Source organism: Oncorhynchus mykiss, chromosome 28 (assembly GCF_013265735.2).
Source record: "Oncorhynchus mykiss isolate Arlee chromosome 28, USDA_OmykA_1.1, whole genome shotgun sequence".
In the NCBI taxonomy this organism is placed as follows: domain Eukaryota; kingdom Metazoa; phylum Chordata; class Actinopteri; order Salmoniformes; family Salmonidae; genus Oncorhynchus; species Oncorhynchus mykiss.
Window position 1 is genome coordinate 15,871,753 of NC_048592.1, and position 21,463 is coordinate 15,893,215.

General features: G+C 44.2%; 1 protein-coding gene across 2 annotated transcripts in view; it reads left to right on the forward strand.

Annotated features, from left to right (window-relative positions):
• Positions 1-21,463, forward strand: part of LOC110508629 (adenylate cyclase type 1) — a 65,005-nt gene that overhangs the window by 40,589 nt on the left and 2,953 nt on the right. The window contains exons 8-18 of one of the 2 annotated variants that reach the window (XM_021589285.2): positions 8,555-8,710; positions 10,519-10,713; positions 10,886-10,983; positions 11,294-11,378; positions 11,880-11,969; positions 12,142-12,407; positions 16,454-16,583; positions 17,578-17,694; positions 20,263-20,409; positions 20,500-20,598; positions 20,743-20,982. In XM_021589285.2, the coding sequence (XP_021444960.2) occupies positions 8,555-8,710; positions 10,519-10,713; positions 10,886-10,983; positions 11,294-11,378; positions 11,880-11,969; positions 12,142-12,407; positions 16,454-16,583; positions 17,578-17,694; positions 20,263-20,409; positions 20,500-20,598; positions 20,743-20,982 (1,623 nt within the window). The remainder of the gene's footprint in view (positions 1-8,554; positions 8,711-10,518; positions 10,714-10,885; positions 10,984-11,293; positions 11,379-11,879; positions 11,970-12,141; positions 12,408-16,453; positions 16,584-17,577; positions 17,695-20,262; positions 20,410-20,499; positions 20,599-20,742; positions 20,983-21,463) is intronic. The other variant, XM_036966419.1, reaches the window with a different exon arrangement.

Sequence of the window (21,463 nt, forward strand, 5' to 3'; positions counted from 1 at the left end):
AAGCTTACAGAACAGGGCTGCAAGCAGCTGTGCGAAAATGGAGGAAAGCTAAACTTCTGGAGGACTTATCATCCTTTCACTCCCTCCTCTCTACCTTCTCTTTCTCGGTATCTGCTGCTAAAGCCACTTTATATTACTCTAAATGTCAATCTTCTGCCTCTAATCTTAGGAAATGCTTTCCTACCGTCCCCCTCCTACCTCTCTGCGGACTACTTTGTCAACCACTATGAAAAGAAGGTTGACGACATCCTCTACTCATTCACTCAGCCTAATGAGTCCACTGGTCCCACTCACACAGAACTACCCTACGCTTTGATCTCCCCCACTCCCCCCCAGATCAAGTCCTGCGACTAGTGAGGTCTCCCTTCTCCTTCATCCCTGACGACTGGCTGTGTCCCCTCTGACTTCAAAATGGCCCAAGATGGTCCCCTCCACTAGAAACCAAGACTCGACTCATCTGACGTCAAACTATAGACCTGTGTCCCTTTATTTTCTTGAGTGTACTGTCTCTGATCAACTCTCTCGTTATCTCTCTCAGAACGAACCAGTCAGGCTTCAAGACAGGTCACTCAACCTAGACTGCTTTTCTCTGTCACTGAGGCTCTCTGCACTGCCAAAGCTGACTCTCTCTCCTCTGTTCTCATCCTCCTAGATCTATCCGCTGCCTTCAACACCATGAGCCATCAGACCCTCCTCTGGGAGTCTCAGGCTCTGCACACTTTTGGATTGCATCGTACCTGGCAGGCCGCTTCTACCAGTTGACATGGAGAGGGTCTGTGTCTGCACCACGTACTCTCACTACTGGTGTCCCCTAGGGCTCGGTTCTAGGCCATCTCCTCTTCTGTCTATACACCAAGTCACTCAGCGCCGTCATCTCCTATCATTGCTATGCGGATGACACTCAACTACTCCCCCCCCCCCCCTCCCCCCTTTCTGACACCCAGGTGGTGACACACATCCCTGCATGCCTGGCAGATATCTCAGCTTGGATGTCAGCCTACTACTTCAAGCTCAACCTCGACAAGATTGAGCTGCTCTTCTTCCCGGGGTATGCCTGTCCACTCAAAGACCTCTCCATCACGGTTGATAACTCCAGTGTTGCCTGCCTAGAGTGAAAAGAACCTTGGCATGACAATGCAAACATCAAAGCAGTGACTCGCTCCTGCAGGTTCATGCGCTACAATATCTGTAAAGTACGACCCTACCTCACACAGGAAGCGGCGCAGGTCCTAATCCAGGCACTTTTTCCACTCAATATTTTGAATATAAGGTCCAATCGTCAAGGTGCTTTGAAATATAGGTGAGGGCAATGTACCAGTGGGGTAGTCTAATTAGCATATTTGGTGGCATGATCCAAAAATGTGTATTTGTACCAACTGTCAGTGGAAGTGGTTGATGGCTATGTTGTCAAAGGTTGAGCACCTCTTAACACGGTCAGTTCTGCAATCTTTGTAAGGGCATATGAGCTGCACTGTTAAGATGTTACTGTGCATTTAGTAGTACCTTAATGGAAGTTAGTTGCTGTGAATTTTGCTTGACCTAATTGGCAACCAGCTGTAAAATTCAGTCATGTAAGAGCCAGTAACCGCAAGCAACTCACTGGCAGTAGCTCACTGTACCTCCATTGAACTTTTTTGATAGCTTATAACAACTGCTAAGCTTTCTTTGTGGTGAGCACACTTGGGCTCCAGCCTCACCTGGCCTCAACCTCTTGGTTGGCAACTAACTGATCTTTCTGTCAGGTCAGTGTACGTGACAGACATCAGCCACAGTCAGTTATTGTGAATTTTACAATAACTACTCGCAGCAAGCTGACAGTAAATGATTGAAAATTGAACATGAACTTCCCGATGACCAACTACCTTTAAAGTAACTGGAAAATCCACAGTAACATCTTAACAGTGCAGCTCTTGATTGTAGAATTTGGAGTGAAAAAATGAGATGCTCAACATAACAATGAAACCACTTAAACTAGTACAACACTTCCACTAATGGTTGGCACATATACAACATTTTAAACCATGTGCCCAAATATGCTAATGAGCCCACGCCAGCACATTGCCCCCAATGGTCTTCACAGGAAGGCCAAAAAGAATATCACGGACATCAACCACCCGAGCCACGGCCTGTTCACCCCGCTGTCATTCAGCAGGTGAGGTCATTATAGGTCCATCAAAGCAGGGACCGAGAGACTGAAAAAACGCTTCTATCAGACTGTTAAATAGCCATCACTAGTCGGCTTCCACCCGGTAACTCAACCCTGCACATTAGAGGCTGCTGCCTTTATATAAACTCAGCAAAAAAAGAAACATCCCTTTTTCAGGACCCTGTCTTTCAAAGATAATTCGTAAAAATGTAACACTGTTTCCCATGCTTGTTCAATGAACCATAAACAATTAATGAACATGCGCCTGTGGAACGGTCATGAAGACACTAACAGCTTACAGACGGTAGGCAATTAAGGTCACAGTTATGAAAACAGGACACCAAGAGGCCTTTCTACTGACTCTGATAAACACCAAAAGAAAGATGCCCAGGGTCCCTACTCATCTGCGTGAACGTGCCTTAGGCATGCTGCAAGGAGGCATGAGGACTGCAGATGTAGCCAGGGAAATAAATTGCAATGTCTGTACTGTGAGATGCCTAAGACAGTGCTGCAGGGAGACTGGACAGACAGCTGATCATCATCACAGTGGCAGACCACGTGTAACAACACCTGCACAGGATCGGTACATCCGAACATCACACTTGCGTGACAGGTACAGGATGGCAACAACTGCCCGAGTTACACCAGGAACGCACAATCCCTCCAACAGTGCTCAGACTTTCTGCAATAGGCTGAGAGAGGCTGGACTGAGGGCTTGTAGGCCTGTTGTATGGCAGATTCTGACCAGACATCACCGGCAACAACATTGCCTATGGGCACAAACCCACTGGTCGCTGGACCAGACAGGGCTGGCAAAAAGTGCTCTTCACTGACGAGTCGTGGTTTTGTCTCACCAGGGGTGATGGTTGGATTCGTGTTTATCATCGAAGGAATGAGCGTTACACCGAGGCCTGTACTCTGGAGCGGGATCAATGTGGAGTTGGAGGGTCTGTCATGGTCTGTGTGTCACAGCATCATTGGACTGAGCTTGTTGTCATTGCAGGCAATATCAACGCTGTGAGTTACAGGGAAGACATCCTCCTCCCTCATGTGGTATCCTTCCTGCAGGCTCATCCTGACATGACCCTCCAGCATGACAATGCCACCAGCCATACTGCTCATTCTGTGCGTGATTTCCTGCAAGACAGGAATGTCAGTGTTCTGCCATGGCCAGTGAAGAGCCCTGATCTCAGTCCCATTGAGCACGTCTGGGACCTGTTGGATCAGAGGGTGAGGGCTAGGCCCACTCCCCCCAGAAATGTCCGGGAACTTGCAGGTGTCTTGGTGGAAGAAGGGGTAACATCTCACAGCAAGAACAGGCAAATCTGGTGCAGTCCATGAGGAGGAGATGCACTGCAGTACTTAATGCAGCTGGTGGCCACACCAGATACTGACTGTTACTTTTGATTTTGATCCCCCCCCCCTTTGTTCAGGGACATGTTATTCCATTTATGTTTGTCACATGTCTGTGGAACTTGTTCACTTTGTCTCAGTTGTTGAATCTTGTTATGTTCATACAAATATTTACACATGTTAAGTTTGCTGCAGATAAATGCAGTTGACAGTGAGAGTACGTTTATTTTTTTTGCTGAGTTTAAATAGACTTGGAATCACTGGCCACTTTAATAATGGAACATTAGTCACTACACCTGAAACTAGTCACTTTAATGTTTACATCCTGCTTTACTCATCTTATATGTATATTCTGTGTTCTATTCTACTGTATTTTAGTCAAAGCCACTTCCCACATTGCTTGATCTAAAATTAACATATTTCTTAACTCCATTCTTTTACTTTTAGATTAGTGTGTATTGTTGTGAATTGTTAGATACTCTTGCTCTGTTGGAGCTAGGAACACAAGCATTTTGCTACACCTGCCATAGCATTTGCTAAATATGGTCATGTGACCAATAACTTGATTTGACCTACATTTCAAAGTTCAGTGAAAGTAAGATAAAAAACAAGTCATTTTACAACATGAGACCTTAATTTAACTGTAAAAAAACTCAGTAGCTAGTAACTTACTGTGAAATTACAGGTCATTTTTAACAGCGTGTGTAATATGCTCATCTGAAGTATCCTATAAGTATAACTGTAGAACCTGTCATTGGTTCTTCCTGGAATTAGAGGGTTCTTCAAGAGAGGGTTCTAAATGGGACTCAAAGGGTTCCTTTACAGCAGGGTTCCCCGACCTGAGGTCCGGGAGCCGGATTTGGCCTGTGGGTGATTTTATCTGGCCCCTCAATTTTTTTTATTACATTTTTGGATGGTTGGACATAAGAGACACCAGCAAATCAACTCCAACTGCTTTACATTTTGGAACGCTTTTCCAAAGTATTCCCACACATAATGGAGATATACAGTATGAGATCATATACAAATGTAAGCAAGGTTTGAAATGATTATGTTGTAGTCAAATATTATATCTGTTTCTTGCTGTCAATTTGCAGTCTACAAATAATTTGTAATTATGTTCTGGATCACTGACCATCCGCTCCAAAAATAATCCTCCCACGGTTGAATCTAGTTGATGATCTACAGGGACAAATTACAGAATGTCTATCAGTTCTAATCTTTTAACAATCTTTATGATACCCACAGAACCAGTGGCGGAGCAGGAAATTCAGGTTGGGGAAACCAAGAGGTTGAGTTCAAATCCCAAGCGAGGTTGACTCCCAAGTCATAGGATTTTGCTGGTCTCCAAAACTACGCCCATAATTATTGTATTTCCCAGCATGCTCTATTTCAGTTAGATTTTTTGAATTGTTTATTTCAATATCTGTATTTTTGCATGTACAGTTGAAGTCGGAGTTTACATACACTTAGGTTGGAGTCATTAAAACTTGTTTTTCAACCACCCCACAAATTTCTTGTTAACAAACTATAGTTTTGGCAAGTCGGTCAGGACATCTACTTTGTGCATTACACAAGTAATTTTTCCAACAATTGTTTACAGACAAATAATTTCACGTATAACTCACTGTATCACAATTCCAGTGGGTCAGAAGACTGTGCCTTTAAACAGCTTGGAAAATTCCAGAAAATGATGTCATGGCTTTAGAAGCTTCTGATAGGCTAATTGACATCATTTGAGTCAATTGGAGGCGTACCTGTGGATGTATTTCAAGGCCTACCTTCAAACTCAGTGCCTCTTTTCTTGACATCATGGGAAAATCAAAAGAAATCAGCCAAGACCTCAGACAAAAAATTGTAGACCTCCACAAGTCTGGTTCATCCTTGGGAGCAATTTCCAAATGCTGAAGGTACCACATTCATCTGTACAAACAATAGTATGCAAATGTAAACACCATGGGACCAAGCAGCCATCATACCGCTCAGGTAGAGATGCGTTCTGTCTCCTAGAGATGAACGTACTTTGGTGCGAAAAGTGCAAATCAATCCCAGAACAACAGCCAAGGACCTTGTGAAGATGCTGGAGGAAACTGGTACAAAAGTATCTATATCCACAGTAAAACGAGTCCAATATCAACAAAACCTGAAAAGGCCCTCAGCAAGGAAGAAGCCTTGATGTGGTCCTTGATGTGAAAGAGATGTGTTTTCTGTTAATATGCCTGAAAAAATAATGGTTAATAAACAACTCTAAAGGGGCCCCATAAAATTAGTTTCCTGACTTCTATCTTCCCTGGTTTCGTTTTTTAAATTCAATATTACAATTATTAATAGACAAACAACGGAAATTGATGTTCTGAGTCCATGTCAATGCTTAAATCACATCAGGAGACAATTCTTGAGGTCTGGGGGGGAAAATAAATGTTTTAGATGTTTGAGTGTAATTTCCCATGAATTGTACATCCAAAAAGAGAGGACGTGTGGTTTCTGCTGTTTGGCCTACTGCTGCAGCGTGTCATTGGCACGGTTTGCTAAACAATCCCCACTCAATTTATACAAATAAATAGTCATGGTGTGGTGTGGTCAGGTAAGCCTACTTTGCCAAAGGTCTTTTGGGGAAAGACGTTTAACTACCCAAAAGACGGTTAACATTAGCAACACTAACTGTTTACATACAGAGTAGACAAACGCGCACACCAAACAGACAGAGGGGAAATATTGCTGGAATTTAATGGGCAGATATTATGTTACATTTGGCCATTTAAATAGAATAGTGGCTAACCGGGGGGGGGGGGGGGGGGGGGGGGATAATGTCAATGTGACTTTAATTGGATCGTAGCCGGAAGCTTTTCTGTTTATCACAGTTTGCGATGGAACACATGAAAACCTTTATGTATATTGAACAAAAATGTAAACTCAACGTGTAAAATGTTGGTCTCATGTTTCATGAGCTGAAATCAAAGATCCCAGAAATGTTCCATACACACAAAAAGCGTATTTCTGTCATTTTGTACACAAATTGGTTTACATCCTTGTTAGTGAGCATTTCTCCTTTGCCAAGACCTTATGCCGGGGACAAAAAAAGGCCACTCTAAAATGTGCAGTTTTGTCAAACAATGTCTCAATTTCTGTAGGAGCGTTTAATTGGCATGCTGACTGCAGGAATGTCACCAGAACATTCGCTGGAGAATTTAATGTTAATTTCTCTACCATAAGCCGCATTCAATGTCTTTATAGAGAATTTGGCATTATGTCCAAAACTGAGGAGTATTTCTATCTGTAGTAAAGCCCTTTTGTGGTGAGAAACTCATTCTGATTGGCTCACCATGGCTGTGCCCCTGACCAGTCATGTGAAATCTATTTTATTTTTTACTAGGCAAGTTAGTTTCAATGACGGCCTGAACTGCCTAATAATAATAGATAAATAATAATAGATTTGTACCTTGTCAGCTCAGGGATTTGAACTTGCAACCTTTCGGTTACTAGTACAATGCTCTAACCACAAGGCTACCCTGCCGCCCCAACAGATCAGGGCCTAATTTATTTATTTCAATTGACTGATTTCCTTATATGAACTCTAACTCAGTAAAATCTTTGAAATTGTTGCATGTTGCGTTCACATTTTTGTCCTGTATACTTGTAAAAACCGATTGGTGAGTTACTCATACAGTAGGTTAGCTGTGAGCTACTCTAGACCCCTGAGTTAGACCATGCTGGTAAGACCAGCTTGACCAGCTAGACCATTCTGGTCAGGCCAGCTTGACTAGCGTCCGACCTGCACTGACCAGCATAGACCAGCATGGACCAGCTTGACATTTATGCTGATCTATGCTGAAGTAACTTTGATATATAGTACTGGACATGACATTGGTCATACTGTATGTGGACAGATGTAGTTTGACTGCTAGAACGGACAGACAATACATTTTAAAGGAACTACCTGGTAAAATGTAGTCCAGATTTAAAAAAGACTTAATTAACCTTTCATTAACTTTCGTTTTCAACAGAAGGTGAAACATTATCGATCTGAACTGAACAGCATTTTAGTCCTGTACTACTGTAGGCCTACATGTTCAATATGCTGTGTGTATTGTAGAAAGTGTTGGGTATGTTTTTCATTGAGTTGTCACTCAGTCACGGTTGTTCAGATCCGATGGGTTCCCTTACAGTCTCCCTGATGTTTGGCCTCAGCTCTGACACTGTCTTGTCAACAGCCTGTGGCAGCAACACACACACACACACACACACACACCCCCCCGCCCCATCCCCTTCTAGTCTTCACATCTCCAACAGATGTGCCACTAGCAGCATTCGTACATCCGTGTCAGTTCATAATCATCTCTCCTCTCCTGCTCTCCCCTTCTCCTACCCTACCCTTGCCCTGCAGACTTTATTAGGTCTGGAGAGGGGGGTCTAACTTCCTGATGCCTGTGTATTTATCCAGCACTGCTTGGCTATTCATCTGGTACACTGTAAAGAAATGCACAATGCACACTCTGGTGAGGTGCTGAAAAACGGAAGATAAACAACCATGGCTCTTTATCCGAGACGTTGGTTAATAAATCCACAAGCAAGGAGAGATGAGTGTATGAGATTTTTTTGTTGCATTGTTGTCCGTCAGTTTTCAGATTATGTAAGAGCTTTATGTGGATCCATATGTGAACCTTCACAGTAGTGTCACACTATTGTCTCAGGGGGCCGTTCAGCCACCCAGCCCTCTTCTACTCTCCTCCTTTGTGAGATGTAACCTTAGTCAAGTGTCCCACGTCCCAAATGGCTCTCTATTTAGAGAATTCCCTTTGAAGTAGTGCACTAAATAGGAAATAGGGTGCCATTTGAAACACATGCTCGGTTAATCCTCTTGATAGACGAGCCGACCGCTCTACTTCATCAACGAGAAGAGACCGAGAAGAGGCGCCGTAGGGAGAGTTAGTGTTTGTGTACTGTAATCTGAGATGAAAACATAGTCATCTGTGAACGTATGAAGTGTATCCACAGTACAAGTATGTATCCTAGTGTGTATCCTAATCCCTGCTCTCACTGCTTGTTTGTTGACAGATATTCCCAGGATTGATTCTCTCGGATATAAAACCTGCCAAGAAGATGAAGTTTAAGACCGTGTGCTACCTGCTGGTGCAGCTCATGCACTGTAGGAAGATGTTCAAGGCCGAGATCCACTTCTCAAACGCCATGAACTGTGAGGACGGCGACAAGGTAAGATCTTTGAGTGTCTGTTTGTGTGTGTATGTTTGTGTGTGTGGTATATGTGTGGGTGAGTGTGTGTGTGTTTCTGTGCATGCTCGTTTGTGTGTGTTGTGTAAGGGAATGTAGAGACAAAGAGAGAAGGTCTGTGTGTATACATTTGAGTACATGTGTGTGTACATACGTGTGTGTGTGTGTGAGCATGCATGTGCGTGTACTTGTCTGCGTGCAACGTGTGCTTCCCAACCAACCAGACTTTGTTGACCTTCATCAGTTTACTTTCAATTCCTTTGTTAATATGGCTGATTGTCAGTGTGTTATCTTGACCCGCTGTCCCTGTAAAGATATCCTGAAGTCTGGCTTCAGTTCAAATCTGGCTCAGGATATTTAAATCCAGATACTCAGGTCTGTGTGGGTGTGTGTGGGAAAGGAGATGTAATGCAGTGGATAAGAGCCAAAAGAAATCTCGCCCTTTCAGATAAAACCATGAAACTTAGTACAATCATTCTGTAAAGGGCATAAGCACCTCTGTGGTTACATTTATATAATATGTCATAGAGCTCTGATGCTTCGTGAGAAGCCTGGATGGAAGCATGTAAACATAGCTTTCAAAAGAGAGGGGATTGGAGTGAAGTTAAAATATACTCGACACAGACTGAGATATTCAGATTCAGGCCACACACACACACACACACACTCTCCAGGCTGTCGGAAATGACAATGAACTCCGAGAGAGAGGGAGAGTGGGAGATGGGAGATGGGAGATGGGAGACGAGGAAGGAGTGAAAGGATGAGTGCACTCGGAGCAGCCGTGGGTGTATGATGTGATGAGTGTCCTATGCTCCTCGGACCATCTCCAAACAATTGGGTCACATGCAGAGTGGGAGATGGAAAGACTAAAGAGAGAGACTAGAGGGAAAGCGAGAGGGCGACGGGAGAGGAAGGGGGTGAGAGACAGGCTTACAACACAGCCACAGAAACACTAATTAGTGTAATCAATGCACACACGCCTCCAAAGCAACCAAGAGAAAGTGAGGGGTGATGAGGATGAAGTCAGTGGGGTGTGTGTTTGTTAACCTTCCTCAACCGCCCTCATTCGCTCTGCCCCCCCCCAATCCCCATTATGATGGCACTCTTTTCATTTTCAGCCGCTCCTCGCTTACCCACTGTCTCTCACGCTGTGACACTGATGGGCCTCAGTCTGTACAGCTCACTGGCTTTCTTCCTTCATCCAGGAAGACTCAATCAGGCTACATCCCAAATTGCACACTGTGTCCTATATAGTACACGGCAAGCCAAAAGTAGAACACCACGAAGAGCACCATTTGGGACACGTCCTCATTCTCTCTGGTGTCAAATCACTGCTTTTGCTCTGCTGCTCCACATAGCCCACTGTACAGTAACGACGCTTCCAAAGGACTATCAAGAAAAAGGGGGTTCAGTTGGGGTCAGAGAATGAATGTTAACTGTAGAGTAAATCATTTATGTTTTGTTTGTTGTGTGAAGATGAGCCTTTAATGTGTTGATGCCCCTTTTCAATTCATGTGAAGTCAAGTCAACCACAAGGATTGACTTTGTTTGATTTCCCTTAGTCACATTTAAAGATTTGAGGACTATTAGAACACACCTCTTCTTACTCCATGGTGAATTTTGGGGTTTGTAGTTAAGTGTAAACTTTCTCTCACCCACAATGATACCCAAACAGTAAACAGCAGAGGCCCAGCAGAGGTCCTCCGTGACCCATTGCTTTGAACAGCTGGTATAAAACCCTCTGAACGTAGTCAAGTCAGGATTCCGTTTCCCACAATTCTGTGCCACAGCGGAGGGCCCTGCGGACGGCTCCAGAGAAGCTGCGGAACCGGACGTCGATGTCGGCTAACGTGACCCAGGCCAGTCCCGGAACACGGGTCAACCGCTACATTGGTCGCCTAATCGAGGCGAGGCAGACAGAGTCAGACACAGCTGACCTCAACTTCCTCACACTCATGTATAAGTGCTCTGAGCGCGAGCAGAGGGTGAGTAACTGTACTACACTTACAGCATACATGCACAGACATACGCACGCAAACGTCGCAGGGCAAGGAAAGCAATGACTTTTGAATCCAACCTTTTGATAGACGTAGCACCCAGAAGATGCTTTAATCATTATTTTATCTGAGACATCCCTCTCTCTGGTTGCTCTGCCAGTACCACCAGCTCCATGATGAGTACTTCACCAGCGCCGTGGTCCTCTCTCTAATTCTAGCTGCCTTGTTCGGCCTTGTCTACCTTCTCATCCTACCACAGTATGTACTAGATTATTATAGGATATCTGAGAGCAACACATTCTGTACCTCTATCTCTTTCTCTGTGCCTCTCTCTTTATCTCGCTCTCTCTCTCTCGCTCGTTTTAGTATATGATATCTGACAGCGACACGATGTCTTTCTAGCTCTCTCTCTCTCTCTCTCTCTCTCTCTCTCTCTCTCTCTCTCTCTCTCTCTTCTTATTGGTCTGCTGCCTCTTGAGTTGACTTCCACAGGCTCTCTCCACTAACTCACTACCTGTTCTTCTCGTCCTGCTGTCTTTCCCCTCCTCTCTCCTGCTGCCGTCACCAGGGGAACAGTGGTCCTGGTCCTACTGGTCTTCTGCATCTGTTTCCTAGTAGTTTGTATCATGTACCTGCATGTCACAAAATTCCAGGTAAAAGCCTGCTGGATGCCTTGGTCCAATTGATTTGACATGTCGTTCCTTTAGTTATTCACTCACTTTTCAGAGGGGTTGATTATGCTATCAGTGGTTTTCCATGGGTAGGTCAAACTCTTGGCCCAAGATAAGTCCCTTTTGATCATTGAGTTCATTTAGCAAATATTACGTTTTTCTGCTTACATCTGCAAATATCGGTAGTTGATAATAATATTATGTAGGAAATTGATGTCAGTGGCCTTCAGAAAACTTTTCAAAGTTCACTTTTCAAACTTTTTGTCTTCAAACTCAATACTAAGTCTATTAATTTCAGCTTTTGTTGAGGTTGACAGATTGATTTTTTCCAACTTCCCTAACGCCCTCAGCTAATATTACATAAATTAAGTTATAATTCTTTTCAAATTCAAATTCTGTGTGGTAAGCTTTTTCTACTCTCCCTCCCATTTCATCCTTAATCTGTTTCTCTTTGTGTCTATTCTCTCTCTCTCTCTCTCTCAGTGTTTTCCAGGCTGCCTCACCATTCAGATCCGTACTGTTCTGTGTGTTCTCATAGTGCTCTTAATCTATGCTGTTGCCCAGGCCTGTGTGGTAAGTAGGGTTAACAACAAGGCACTAAAACAACAATATTCATGATATCCATTGCAATACACTTGAAATCATAAATGTAAATGTCATGCAAATCAAATATGCAAAGAACCAACCTTTGAGTTACTGCTTGAGTTTTTTTTCTCCACCATTCTCTCCTTTGTTTCTCTGCCAGGTGGGCTGCATGCCATGGCTGTGGGGCAGTGCCCACCACTCTAACAGTTCCATTGTCATCATTGACACGAGCGACGGTGCCAACCGCACCATGATGGAGCTGCCGTGTGACGGTGTCCGCTACGCCTTCCTGTCGTGCATTGTGGGCACGCTGACACTGGCGCTCTTCCTGCGCGTCTCCTGGATGCCAAAGATGGCCCTGTTGCTCCTGCTGGGGGTGCTGTATGTCACTGTGCTGGAGCTCAGTGGATTCAGACACACCGCCGGGTGAGGGAGAATACACACACACACACACATTATGTACATAATCAAGCACACACACCAGTGAAGGCTGCTTAGGGGAGGATGGTTCTTAATAATGACTCTAATGGGATAAATGGAATGGTATCAAACACATGTTTGAATCCATGCCATTCAATCCATTCCAGCCATTATTATGAGCCGTCCTCCCCTCAGCTGCCTCCACTGACACAAACACAGGAGGGCGAGAGGGAAAAAAACAAACGGACAAATGCACCCACCATCCTCCCACTGTTAGTCCTGAAGCTATAGCCCTCAGATTTACTATGCTCCCCCTGCCACTCACGCATCCAAGGCCATGATTGATTTTACATGACAGTAGTGTCAGCTACGGTTTCCTCTTGGTTTGATTTGGAGTGGGAACAAACAAACAACAGTCACAGGGATATTTCCATTTTGTAGGGACGTGTGTAGGAGGAGAGGAGTCTTTGTTTGTCCTCGACCTGCGCACTCTCTCATGGGAACTGTTTGAAGAGGAGACACACAGTACATGTTCATTAACTCTGAACCAAAAGGCTGAGCTGACAATGTATGCTTTTGCTTGGGTACTGAGTAGGAGTAACTCAGTACCCAGGACCTAGTGCAGCTCAGAGCACAGGCCCATTGTATAGATACAAACAGATCACTTAGTGCAGGAATCATCAACTATATTCAGCCACGGGGCAATTGTTTTCTTTTGAGCAGATGGTCAGGGTGCTGGAACGTAATTACAAATCATTTGTAGGCTGCAAATTGACAGCAAGAAGCCCAAACAGATAATAATATTTGACTAAAACATAATAATTTCAAACCTTGCTTGCATTTGTATACAGTCACATTATTGTTGGACCAAAAAAGACTGTAAAAACAGCAGCAAATCAGCTCCACGGGATTTTAATTGAGGAAATTATGTGTGGCAATACTTGGGAAAGGATTTCCAACAACAAAACTCTTGTTCAGAAAACCTGAACAAATAAAAAGGTGGGGGCCGCCGGTTGGGGAACCCTGGCTTACCGTATAACGCTGGAATACTCTGATATTGTTGAGATGGAAAACGACTTGTTGTTCTCCAAATGGGGTCTTATTATCCGCAAATATTATATCTGTGCTGAGTGTATGGGGTTTACATCACCGTTGGTTTAAGTCACCCTGTCTGTGTTTTCCTGCGGTTGTGGCTGACATGTTGGTTCTTACTGGTGGTTTCATCCAGACTTAATTATTTTTGTAGTGGTCCAGACCAAATGTATGTTGCTGACATCAAATTTGGTTCTCACAAAGTGGGGGGTCCCTGTCCCTCCACATCTCCCCCCTGTGAAGTTGTACTTCCCACTGTATTTATGTGGTCCCCCACTCCCCCTTTTATTAATGATGTGGTACAGTCCTATTGTGTTGCTGACATCTATGTTAGGCTGTTCCCACAGTGTGTGGGGGGGGGGGGGGGGGGGGGGGGGTCTATCCACATCTCCCCACTTTCACTATTAATTAATGTTGTGGTACAGTCTAACTGTCTATGACTCATATTGCTAACATCTCTGTTGGTTTCTCCACAGTGGGGTTCCATCGTGTTACATGTACAGTGCTTTCAGAAATTATTCAGACCCATTTACTTTTTTCACATTTTGTTTTACGTTACAACCATATTCTAAAATGGATTTAAAAACAATTGTTCACACAATACCCCATAATGACAAAGAGAAAACTGATGTGTAGAAATATTTGCAGAAATACCTTATTTACTTAAGTATTCAGACCCTTTGCTATGAGACTCAAAATTGAGCTCAGATGCATCCTGTGTCCATTGATCATCCTTGAGATGTTTCTAAACTTGATTGGAGTCCACCTGTAGTAAATTCAAGTGATTGGACATGATTTGGAAAGGTACACACCTGTCTATATAAGGTCTCACAGTTGACAGTGCATGTCAGAGCAAAAACAAAGCCCTGAGGTCGAAGGAATTGTCCATAGAGCTCCAAGACAGGATTGTGTCAAGGCACCGGTCTCGGGAAGGGTATCAAAAAATGTCTGCAGCATTGAAGATCCCCCAAGAACAAAGTGGCCGCCATCATTCTAAATAGAAGAAATTTGGAACCACCAAGACTCTTCCTAGAGCTGGCAGCCCGGCCAAATTGAGCAATTGGGGGAGAAGGGCCTTGGTCAGGGAGCTGACCAAGAACCCGATTATTTCTCGAGCAGAGCTTCAGAGTTCCTCTGTGGATATGGGAGAACCTTCCAGAAGGACAACCATCTCCAACTCCACCAATCCGGCCTTTATGTTAGTGGCCAGACGGAAGCCACTCCTCAGCAAAAGGCACATGACAACGCATTTGGAGTTTGCCAAAAGGCACCAAAAGGACTCTGACCATTAGAAACAAGATTCTCTGGTCTGATGTAAACCAAGATTGGACTTTTTGGACTCGTTTTTGCTTTGTCATTATTAGGTATTGTGTGCAGATTGATGAGGGGGAAAAACGATTTAATCCATTTCAGAATAAGTCTGTAACGTTACAAAATGTAGAAAAAGTAGAGGTGTCTGACTATTTTACAAATTCACTGTATGCACTGAACAGGTCTACAGAGGATGCCATCTCCACAGCTTTACACTCTGCCCTGACCCACCTGGACAAAACCAACACCTATGTGCGAAGACTTTAGCTCAGTATTCAATACGGTCATTCCCTCTAGGCTGGTCACCAAACTCCATGGCCTAGGGATCTCTGTAACTGGACTTTGGACTTCCTAACCAACAGACCCCAGTCTGTCAGGTTAGACAACTTCACCTTCTCAACCCTGAACCTGAACACCGGTGTGCCACAGAGCTGTGTGCTGAGCCCCCTCCTGTACTCCCTCTTCACCTACGACTGCGTTCCTGTACACGGTTCCAACACCATCATCAAGTTCGCAGACGACACCACGGTGGTAGGCCTGATCACTGACAATGACGAGTCAGCCTACAGGGAGGAGGTCAAGCACCCGGCTGCATGGTGCGCTGACAACAACCTGGTCCTCAATGCAAAGAAAACCAAGGAGCTCATTGTGGATTACAGGAAGTCTAAAAGTTGCAGCCACGCCCCAGTTCTCATTGATGGCACTGAGATGGAGCGTGTGCCCAGCTTCAAATTCCTGGGTGTCTACACCTCCGATGACCTCTCCTGGACCCTCAACACCTCAACCCTGGTCAAAAAGGCGCAGCAGCGCCTGTACTTTTGAGGAGGCTGAAGAAGTCCTACCTATCTCCCAAGATCCTGGTGAACTTTTACCGCTGACTAACTGTGCCAGAGTGTGGTTTGGCGGATGCTCTGTGGCCGACCGGAAGGCCCTGCAACGGGTGGTGAAAACCGGCCAGCACATCACTGGTGCCCAGTTCCCTGCCATTGTAGACCTCCAGTGCAAGCTGTGTCGGCGTAGGGCGTGCGGCATCCTCAGGGACCCTTCACATCCATGCCACAAACTGTTTGCCCCCCTACCATCAGGCAGGCGGTACAGGTCTCTAGGTTCCCGCACTAGCAGGCTCAGGAACAGTTTCTTTCCAGCTACTGTAACCCTGCTGAACTCTGACACGGAACTAGCCATATCCACCCGCCCACCACTTAGTACGGCCTCTCAGGGACCTTGTTTCACTACTCTACTTGCAGTCTTTACTGAACTCTGACATTGCTTTGCAAAGTCTGACTAAGGACATTATTCAGTTGTACATGTCTACCTCGGTAACCTCATTTCTGCTATCCCTGCATTTCAGTTGCATGCCTCCTTGCACTTGCCATTTGCCTTCATTGCACATTTAAACATCCTACTTAATTGTTTCACTTGTACATTTTTTGTACTCAGTTATTTGCACTTCTGGTCAGATGCTAACTGCATTTCTTTGTACTCTATTGTTCAATGACAATAAGGTTGAATCTAATCTATTCTAAAAAAATATCTCTGTGGAGGGGGGGGGGGTCTCTCCCTATACCTCAACTCTCCCTTTTAATGAATGATGAGGTATAGTCTTTTGTGAAGATTGTTGCTGATGTCTCTGTTGGTTTGTCCCACAGCGGGGGGTCTAATCTCCAGATCCAGGGCTATGAGCCCATCCTGTCCCTGCTGCTGTTCACCAGTGCTCTGGCCCTCCACTCCAGACAGCTGGACCTCAAACTACGACTGGACTTCCTTTGGGCCACACAGGTGTGTGTGTCTGTGTGTCTGTGTGGGCTGTTGTCCTATGCGTAGATCTAGCTAGCTGATGAACACCATGCTTTACTCATCATCCAACCTTCTGTTGTGACCATACCATGCCAAGTCATATTTTGAGGCTTTTGGCTGCCAAGTGCCAGGCTATTGGCTGTTATTAAAGCTGCTGGCAGATGCTAGCATGGCGATGGCTGATATTGGCATTGTTGTTTACAATAGGACAAGGGGCTGTTATTGGCGTGGTTGTTGGGTTATAGTTTGAAATACTTGCTATAGTAGAGGATAATGGTTACATTTATGAGGAATGTATGTGGTGGGGTCAATGGAGGCCGGATAATAAATATGGGCCTGGAGAGTTACTAAGTAAGGGAAAAGGCAATCACATGGTTGCAGTCACTGATAAGGGTGGATTGCTGTGGATTTGTGAGGAATGTGGGCTGAGGTCAGGTCAGGTAGCATGAAGGGAGAAGGAACAGTTTTATCACACACATCACTTAACTTCCTGCCTAGCAACAATTATGTTTTCTCCATATTCCGGTTGGAGGAACACGGAATCAACGGGGAATAAGCAGGAAATCAGGAATCTTCCATCCAGGATTTTTGGAAAACCAGGGAATTTATTGAAAGTTCACAGAATTCTGTAACCCTACATAGGACAAGGGGGTGATATTGGCATGGTTGGTAAGGATAGGTCAGGACAAGTCACTGATATTGACATGGTTTGGGACAATAGAGCCACTTGGCTGGTAGGGCAGTTATAGTGTCTAGTATGGTTTGGCTTTAGGTTTGGACCTTTAACTCTTGATTCTACCAAGTGCTCCTTGTCCACAATGTCAGACTAACATGGTGCCTCAGCCCTGGTGTATATTTAGAGCTTATACCGACACCTTGTGGTATGAGCTTTGAACTGCAGCCTTGAGTTGTACTTTGGGGATAATTATTTTATTCAAATTGATGTGTGTGTGTTTGCGTTTGTGTGTGTTGTCAGGCGGAGGAGGAGAGGGACGGCATGGAGAAGGTCAAGCTGGACAACAGGAGGATTCTCTTCAACCTGCTTCCTGCTCATGTGGCTCAACACTTCCTCCTGTCCAACCCCAGAAACATGGTGTGTCCTACGTAGTCGGACGGACAGATAGACAGACACAGGCAGGCAGACGGACACAAAATGTGTTGTTTCATAAAGGATATTGCCTTTCCTTCAAAGGATCAATAGTACCTTGCCATATACAGAGCCTTCAGAAAGTATTCAGATCCCTTGACTTTTTCCACATTTTGTTACGTTACAGCCTTATTCTAAAATTGTTTAAATTGTTTTTTCCCCTCATCAATCTACACACAATACCTCATAATGACAAAGCACATTTTTTTTTTGGGGGGGGGGGGGGGGGGGTGTTTTGCTATTTAAAATAAAATGTCACATTCGCATAAGTCTTTACACCCTTTACTCAGTACATTGTTGAAGCACCTTTGGCAGCGATTACAGCCTCCAGTCTTCTTTGGTATGATGTTACAAGCTTGGCACACCTGTATATGAGAATTTACTCCTATTCTTCTCTGCAGATCTTCTCAAGCTCTGTCAGGTTGGATAGGGAGCGTCACTGCACAGCTATTTTCAGGTCTTTCCAGAGATGTTCAATCGGGTTCAAGTCCGGGCTCTGGCTGGGCCACTCAAGGACATTCAGAGACTTGTCCCGAAGTCACCCCTGCGTTGTCTTGGTTGTGTGCTTTGGATTGTTGTCCTATGGAAGGTGAACCTTCGCCCCAGTCTGAGGTCCTGAGTGCTCTGGAGCAGGTTTTCATTAAGGATCTGTCTATACTTTGCTCTGTTCATCTTTAACTCAATTCTAACTAGTCTCCCAGTCCCCAGCTGCTGAAAAATGACCCCACAGCATGATGTTGCCACCACCATGCTTCACCGTAGGGATGGTGCCAGGTTTTCTCCAGATGTGACGCCAGAGCTGGAAAAAGTACACAATGGTCATAAAAGTAAAGATAACTTAATAGAAATGACAAGTGAAAGTCACCCGGTAAAATATTCCTTTAGAAAAAGTCTAAAAGTATTTGGTTTTAAATATACTTAAGCATCAAAAGTGAATGTATAAATAATTTATAAGTGCTAATATTAAGCAAACCAGACAGCACCATTTTGTTTTTGCATTTACAGATAGCCATGTGCACTCTCCAACACTCAGACACTCAAACTAAGCATTTGTGTTTAATGAGTCTGCCAGATCAGAGGCAGTAGGGATGACCAGGGACACTCTCTTGATAAGTGTGTGAAATGGGCCATTTTCCTGTCCTGCTAGCCATTAAAAATGTAATGAGTACTTTTGGGTGTCAGGAAAAATGTATGGAGTAAAAACGATATAATTTTATTTTGGAAAGTAGTGAAGTGAAAGTAAAAGTTGTCAAAAAATATAAATAGTAATGTATTTTTATTTAAGTACTTTACACCACGCGTGAGGCTTGGCATTCAGGCCAATGAGTTCAATCTTGGATTCATCAGACCAGAGAATCTTGTTTCTCGTGGTCTGTGAGGCCTTTAGGTGCCTTTTCGCAAATTCCAAGCGGGCTGTCCTGTGCCTTTTACTGAGGAGTGGCTTCCATCTGGCCACTCTACTGTAAAGGCCTGATTGGCAGAGTGCTGCTGAGATGGTTGTCCTTCTGGAAGGTTCTCCCATCTCCACAGAGGAACACTAGAGCTCTGTCACAGTGACCATCAGGTTCTTCGTCACCTCCCTGACCAAGGCCCTTTTCCCCCGATTGCTCAATTTGGCCTGGCAGCCAGCTCTAGGTAGAGTCTTGGTGGTTCCAAACTTAGACACAATCCTGTCTTAGAGGTCTAGGGAAATTTCCTTCGACCTCATTGCTTGGTTTTTGCTCTGACATGCATTGTCAGCTGTGGGACCTTATATAGACAGGTGTGTACCTTTCCAAATAATGTCCAATCACTTGAATTTACCAGATGTGGACTCCAATCAAGTTGTAGAAACATCTCAAGGATGATCAATGGAAACAGGATGCATCTGAGTTCAATTTTGAGTCTCATAGCGAAGGGTCTGAATACTTATGTATATAGGCTCTTTCTGTTTTGTATAATTTTTCATTAGCAACATTTCTAAGAACCTGTTTTCTCTGTTTCATTATGGGGTATTGTGAGTAGATTGCTGAGGAAATATTTTTATTTAATCAATTTATTTAATCAAGTCTGTAACGTAACAAAATGTGGAAAAAATCAAGGGGTCTGAATACTTTCCGAAGGCACTGTATACTGAACAAAATAAATACAACATGCATCAATTTCAACTATTTTACTCAGTTACAGTTCTTATAAGGAAATCAGTCGTTTGAAATGCATTTGTTAGGCCCTAATCTATGGATTTCACATGACTGGTCAGGGGCGCAGCCCACTTGGGAGCCAGGCCCAGCCAATCAGAATCAGTTTTTATTATCTTGGCAAAGGATAAATACTCACTAACAGGGATGTAAACAAATGTGTGAACAACATTTGAGAGAAATAAGCTTTCTGTGCCTTTGGAAAGTTTCTGGGATATTTTCTTTCAGCTCATGAAACATGGGACCAACACCTTACATGCTACGTTTATACTTTTGTTCAATACACAGTACATCTATTTGGCCTAGTGACTACGCTTGGCTATGTGTTTTTCTATAGGATCTGTATTACCAGTCCTATGCCCAAGTCGGAGTGCTGTTTGCTTCCATCCCCAACTTCAATGACTTCTACATTGAGCTGGATGGGAACAACATGGGAGTGGAGTGTCTGAGACTACTCAATGAAATCATCGCTGATTTTGACGAGGTGAGGATGTTGGCTGCTACAGTTATCTGGGATATTAACATTATTTGTTGCCTTCTCCTGTGTATAGGTGTAAATCTCATTTTTCCTCAGCTCATGGATAAAGAATGCTACAAGGACATAGAGAAGATCAAAACCATTGGCAGCACATATATGGCAGCTGTGGGTCTAGTCCCCACCATCGGAACAAAGGCAAGTGTGTGCGTTTGTGTGTTTCTGGTGCGGTCTTGTGTGTGTTTGTTAAATAAAATGTAAAAAGTATGAATATAACAAGGACAGTGAATGAATATGATAATTAAAAGTAATCTTTGTTTACTTCCTTACTCCCTTCTATAGGACAAAAAATCTGTCTATGATCACTTGAGCACAGTGGCAGACTATGCTATTGAGATGTTCGATGTGCTGGATGAAATCAACTACCAGTCATACAACGACTTTGTCCTGAGAGTGGGTATCAACGTGGGTCCAGTGGTGGCGGGGGTGATCGGGGCCAGGAGGCCTCAGTATGATATCTGGGGGAACACAGTGAACGTGGCCAGCCGCATGGACAGCACCGGAGTCCCTGGCAAGATACAGGTACTGTCAGGGCTGTGCATAAACCTACCAGCTGCCTTTGTAGGCAAAATGTCAACATTTATAGGCCTATATATTTCCTGCAACAACACACTCACTCATCACATATTGTAGGCAAGCTAGTGCCAGTGACTCCTAGGTCAAGAGAGGACATGAGATGATTGACATGGGGAGAAGAGTGGCTATCAGCTGACCAGAGAGAATGAGAATGGGGCGGCAGGTAGCCTAGTGGTTAGAGCGTTGGACTTGTAACTGAAAGGTTGCAAGATCAAATCCCTGAGCAGACAAGGTAAAAATCTGTCTTTCTGCACCTGAACAAGGCAGTTAGCCCAATGTTCGTAGGCCATCATTGAAAATAAGAATTTGTTCTTAACTGACTTGCCTAGTTAAATAAAGGTAAACAAATTCTAGTGTAGGCTAATTAGATATGCTGTTGGAATAAACTTATTTTTACTTGATTTGAGTATGTTCTGCTGCTGACATC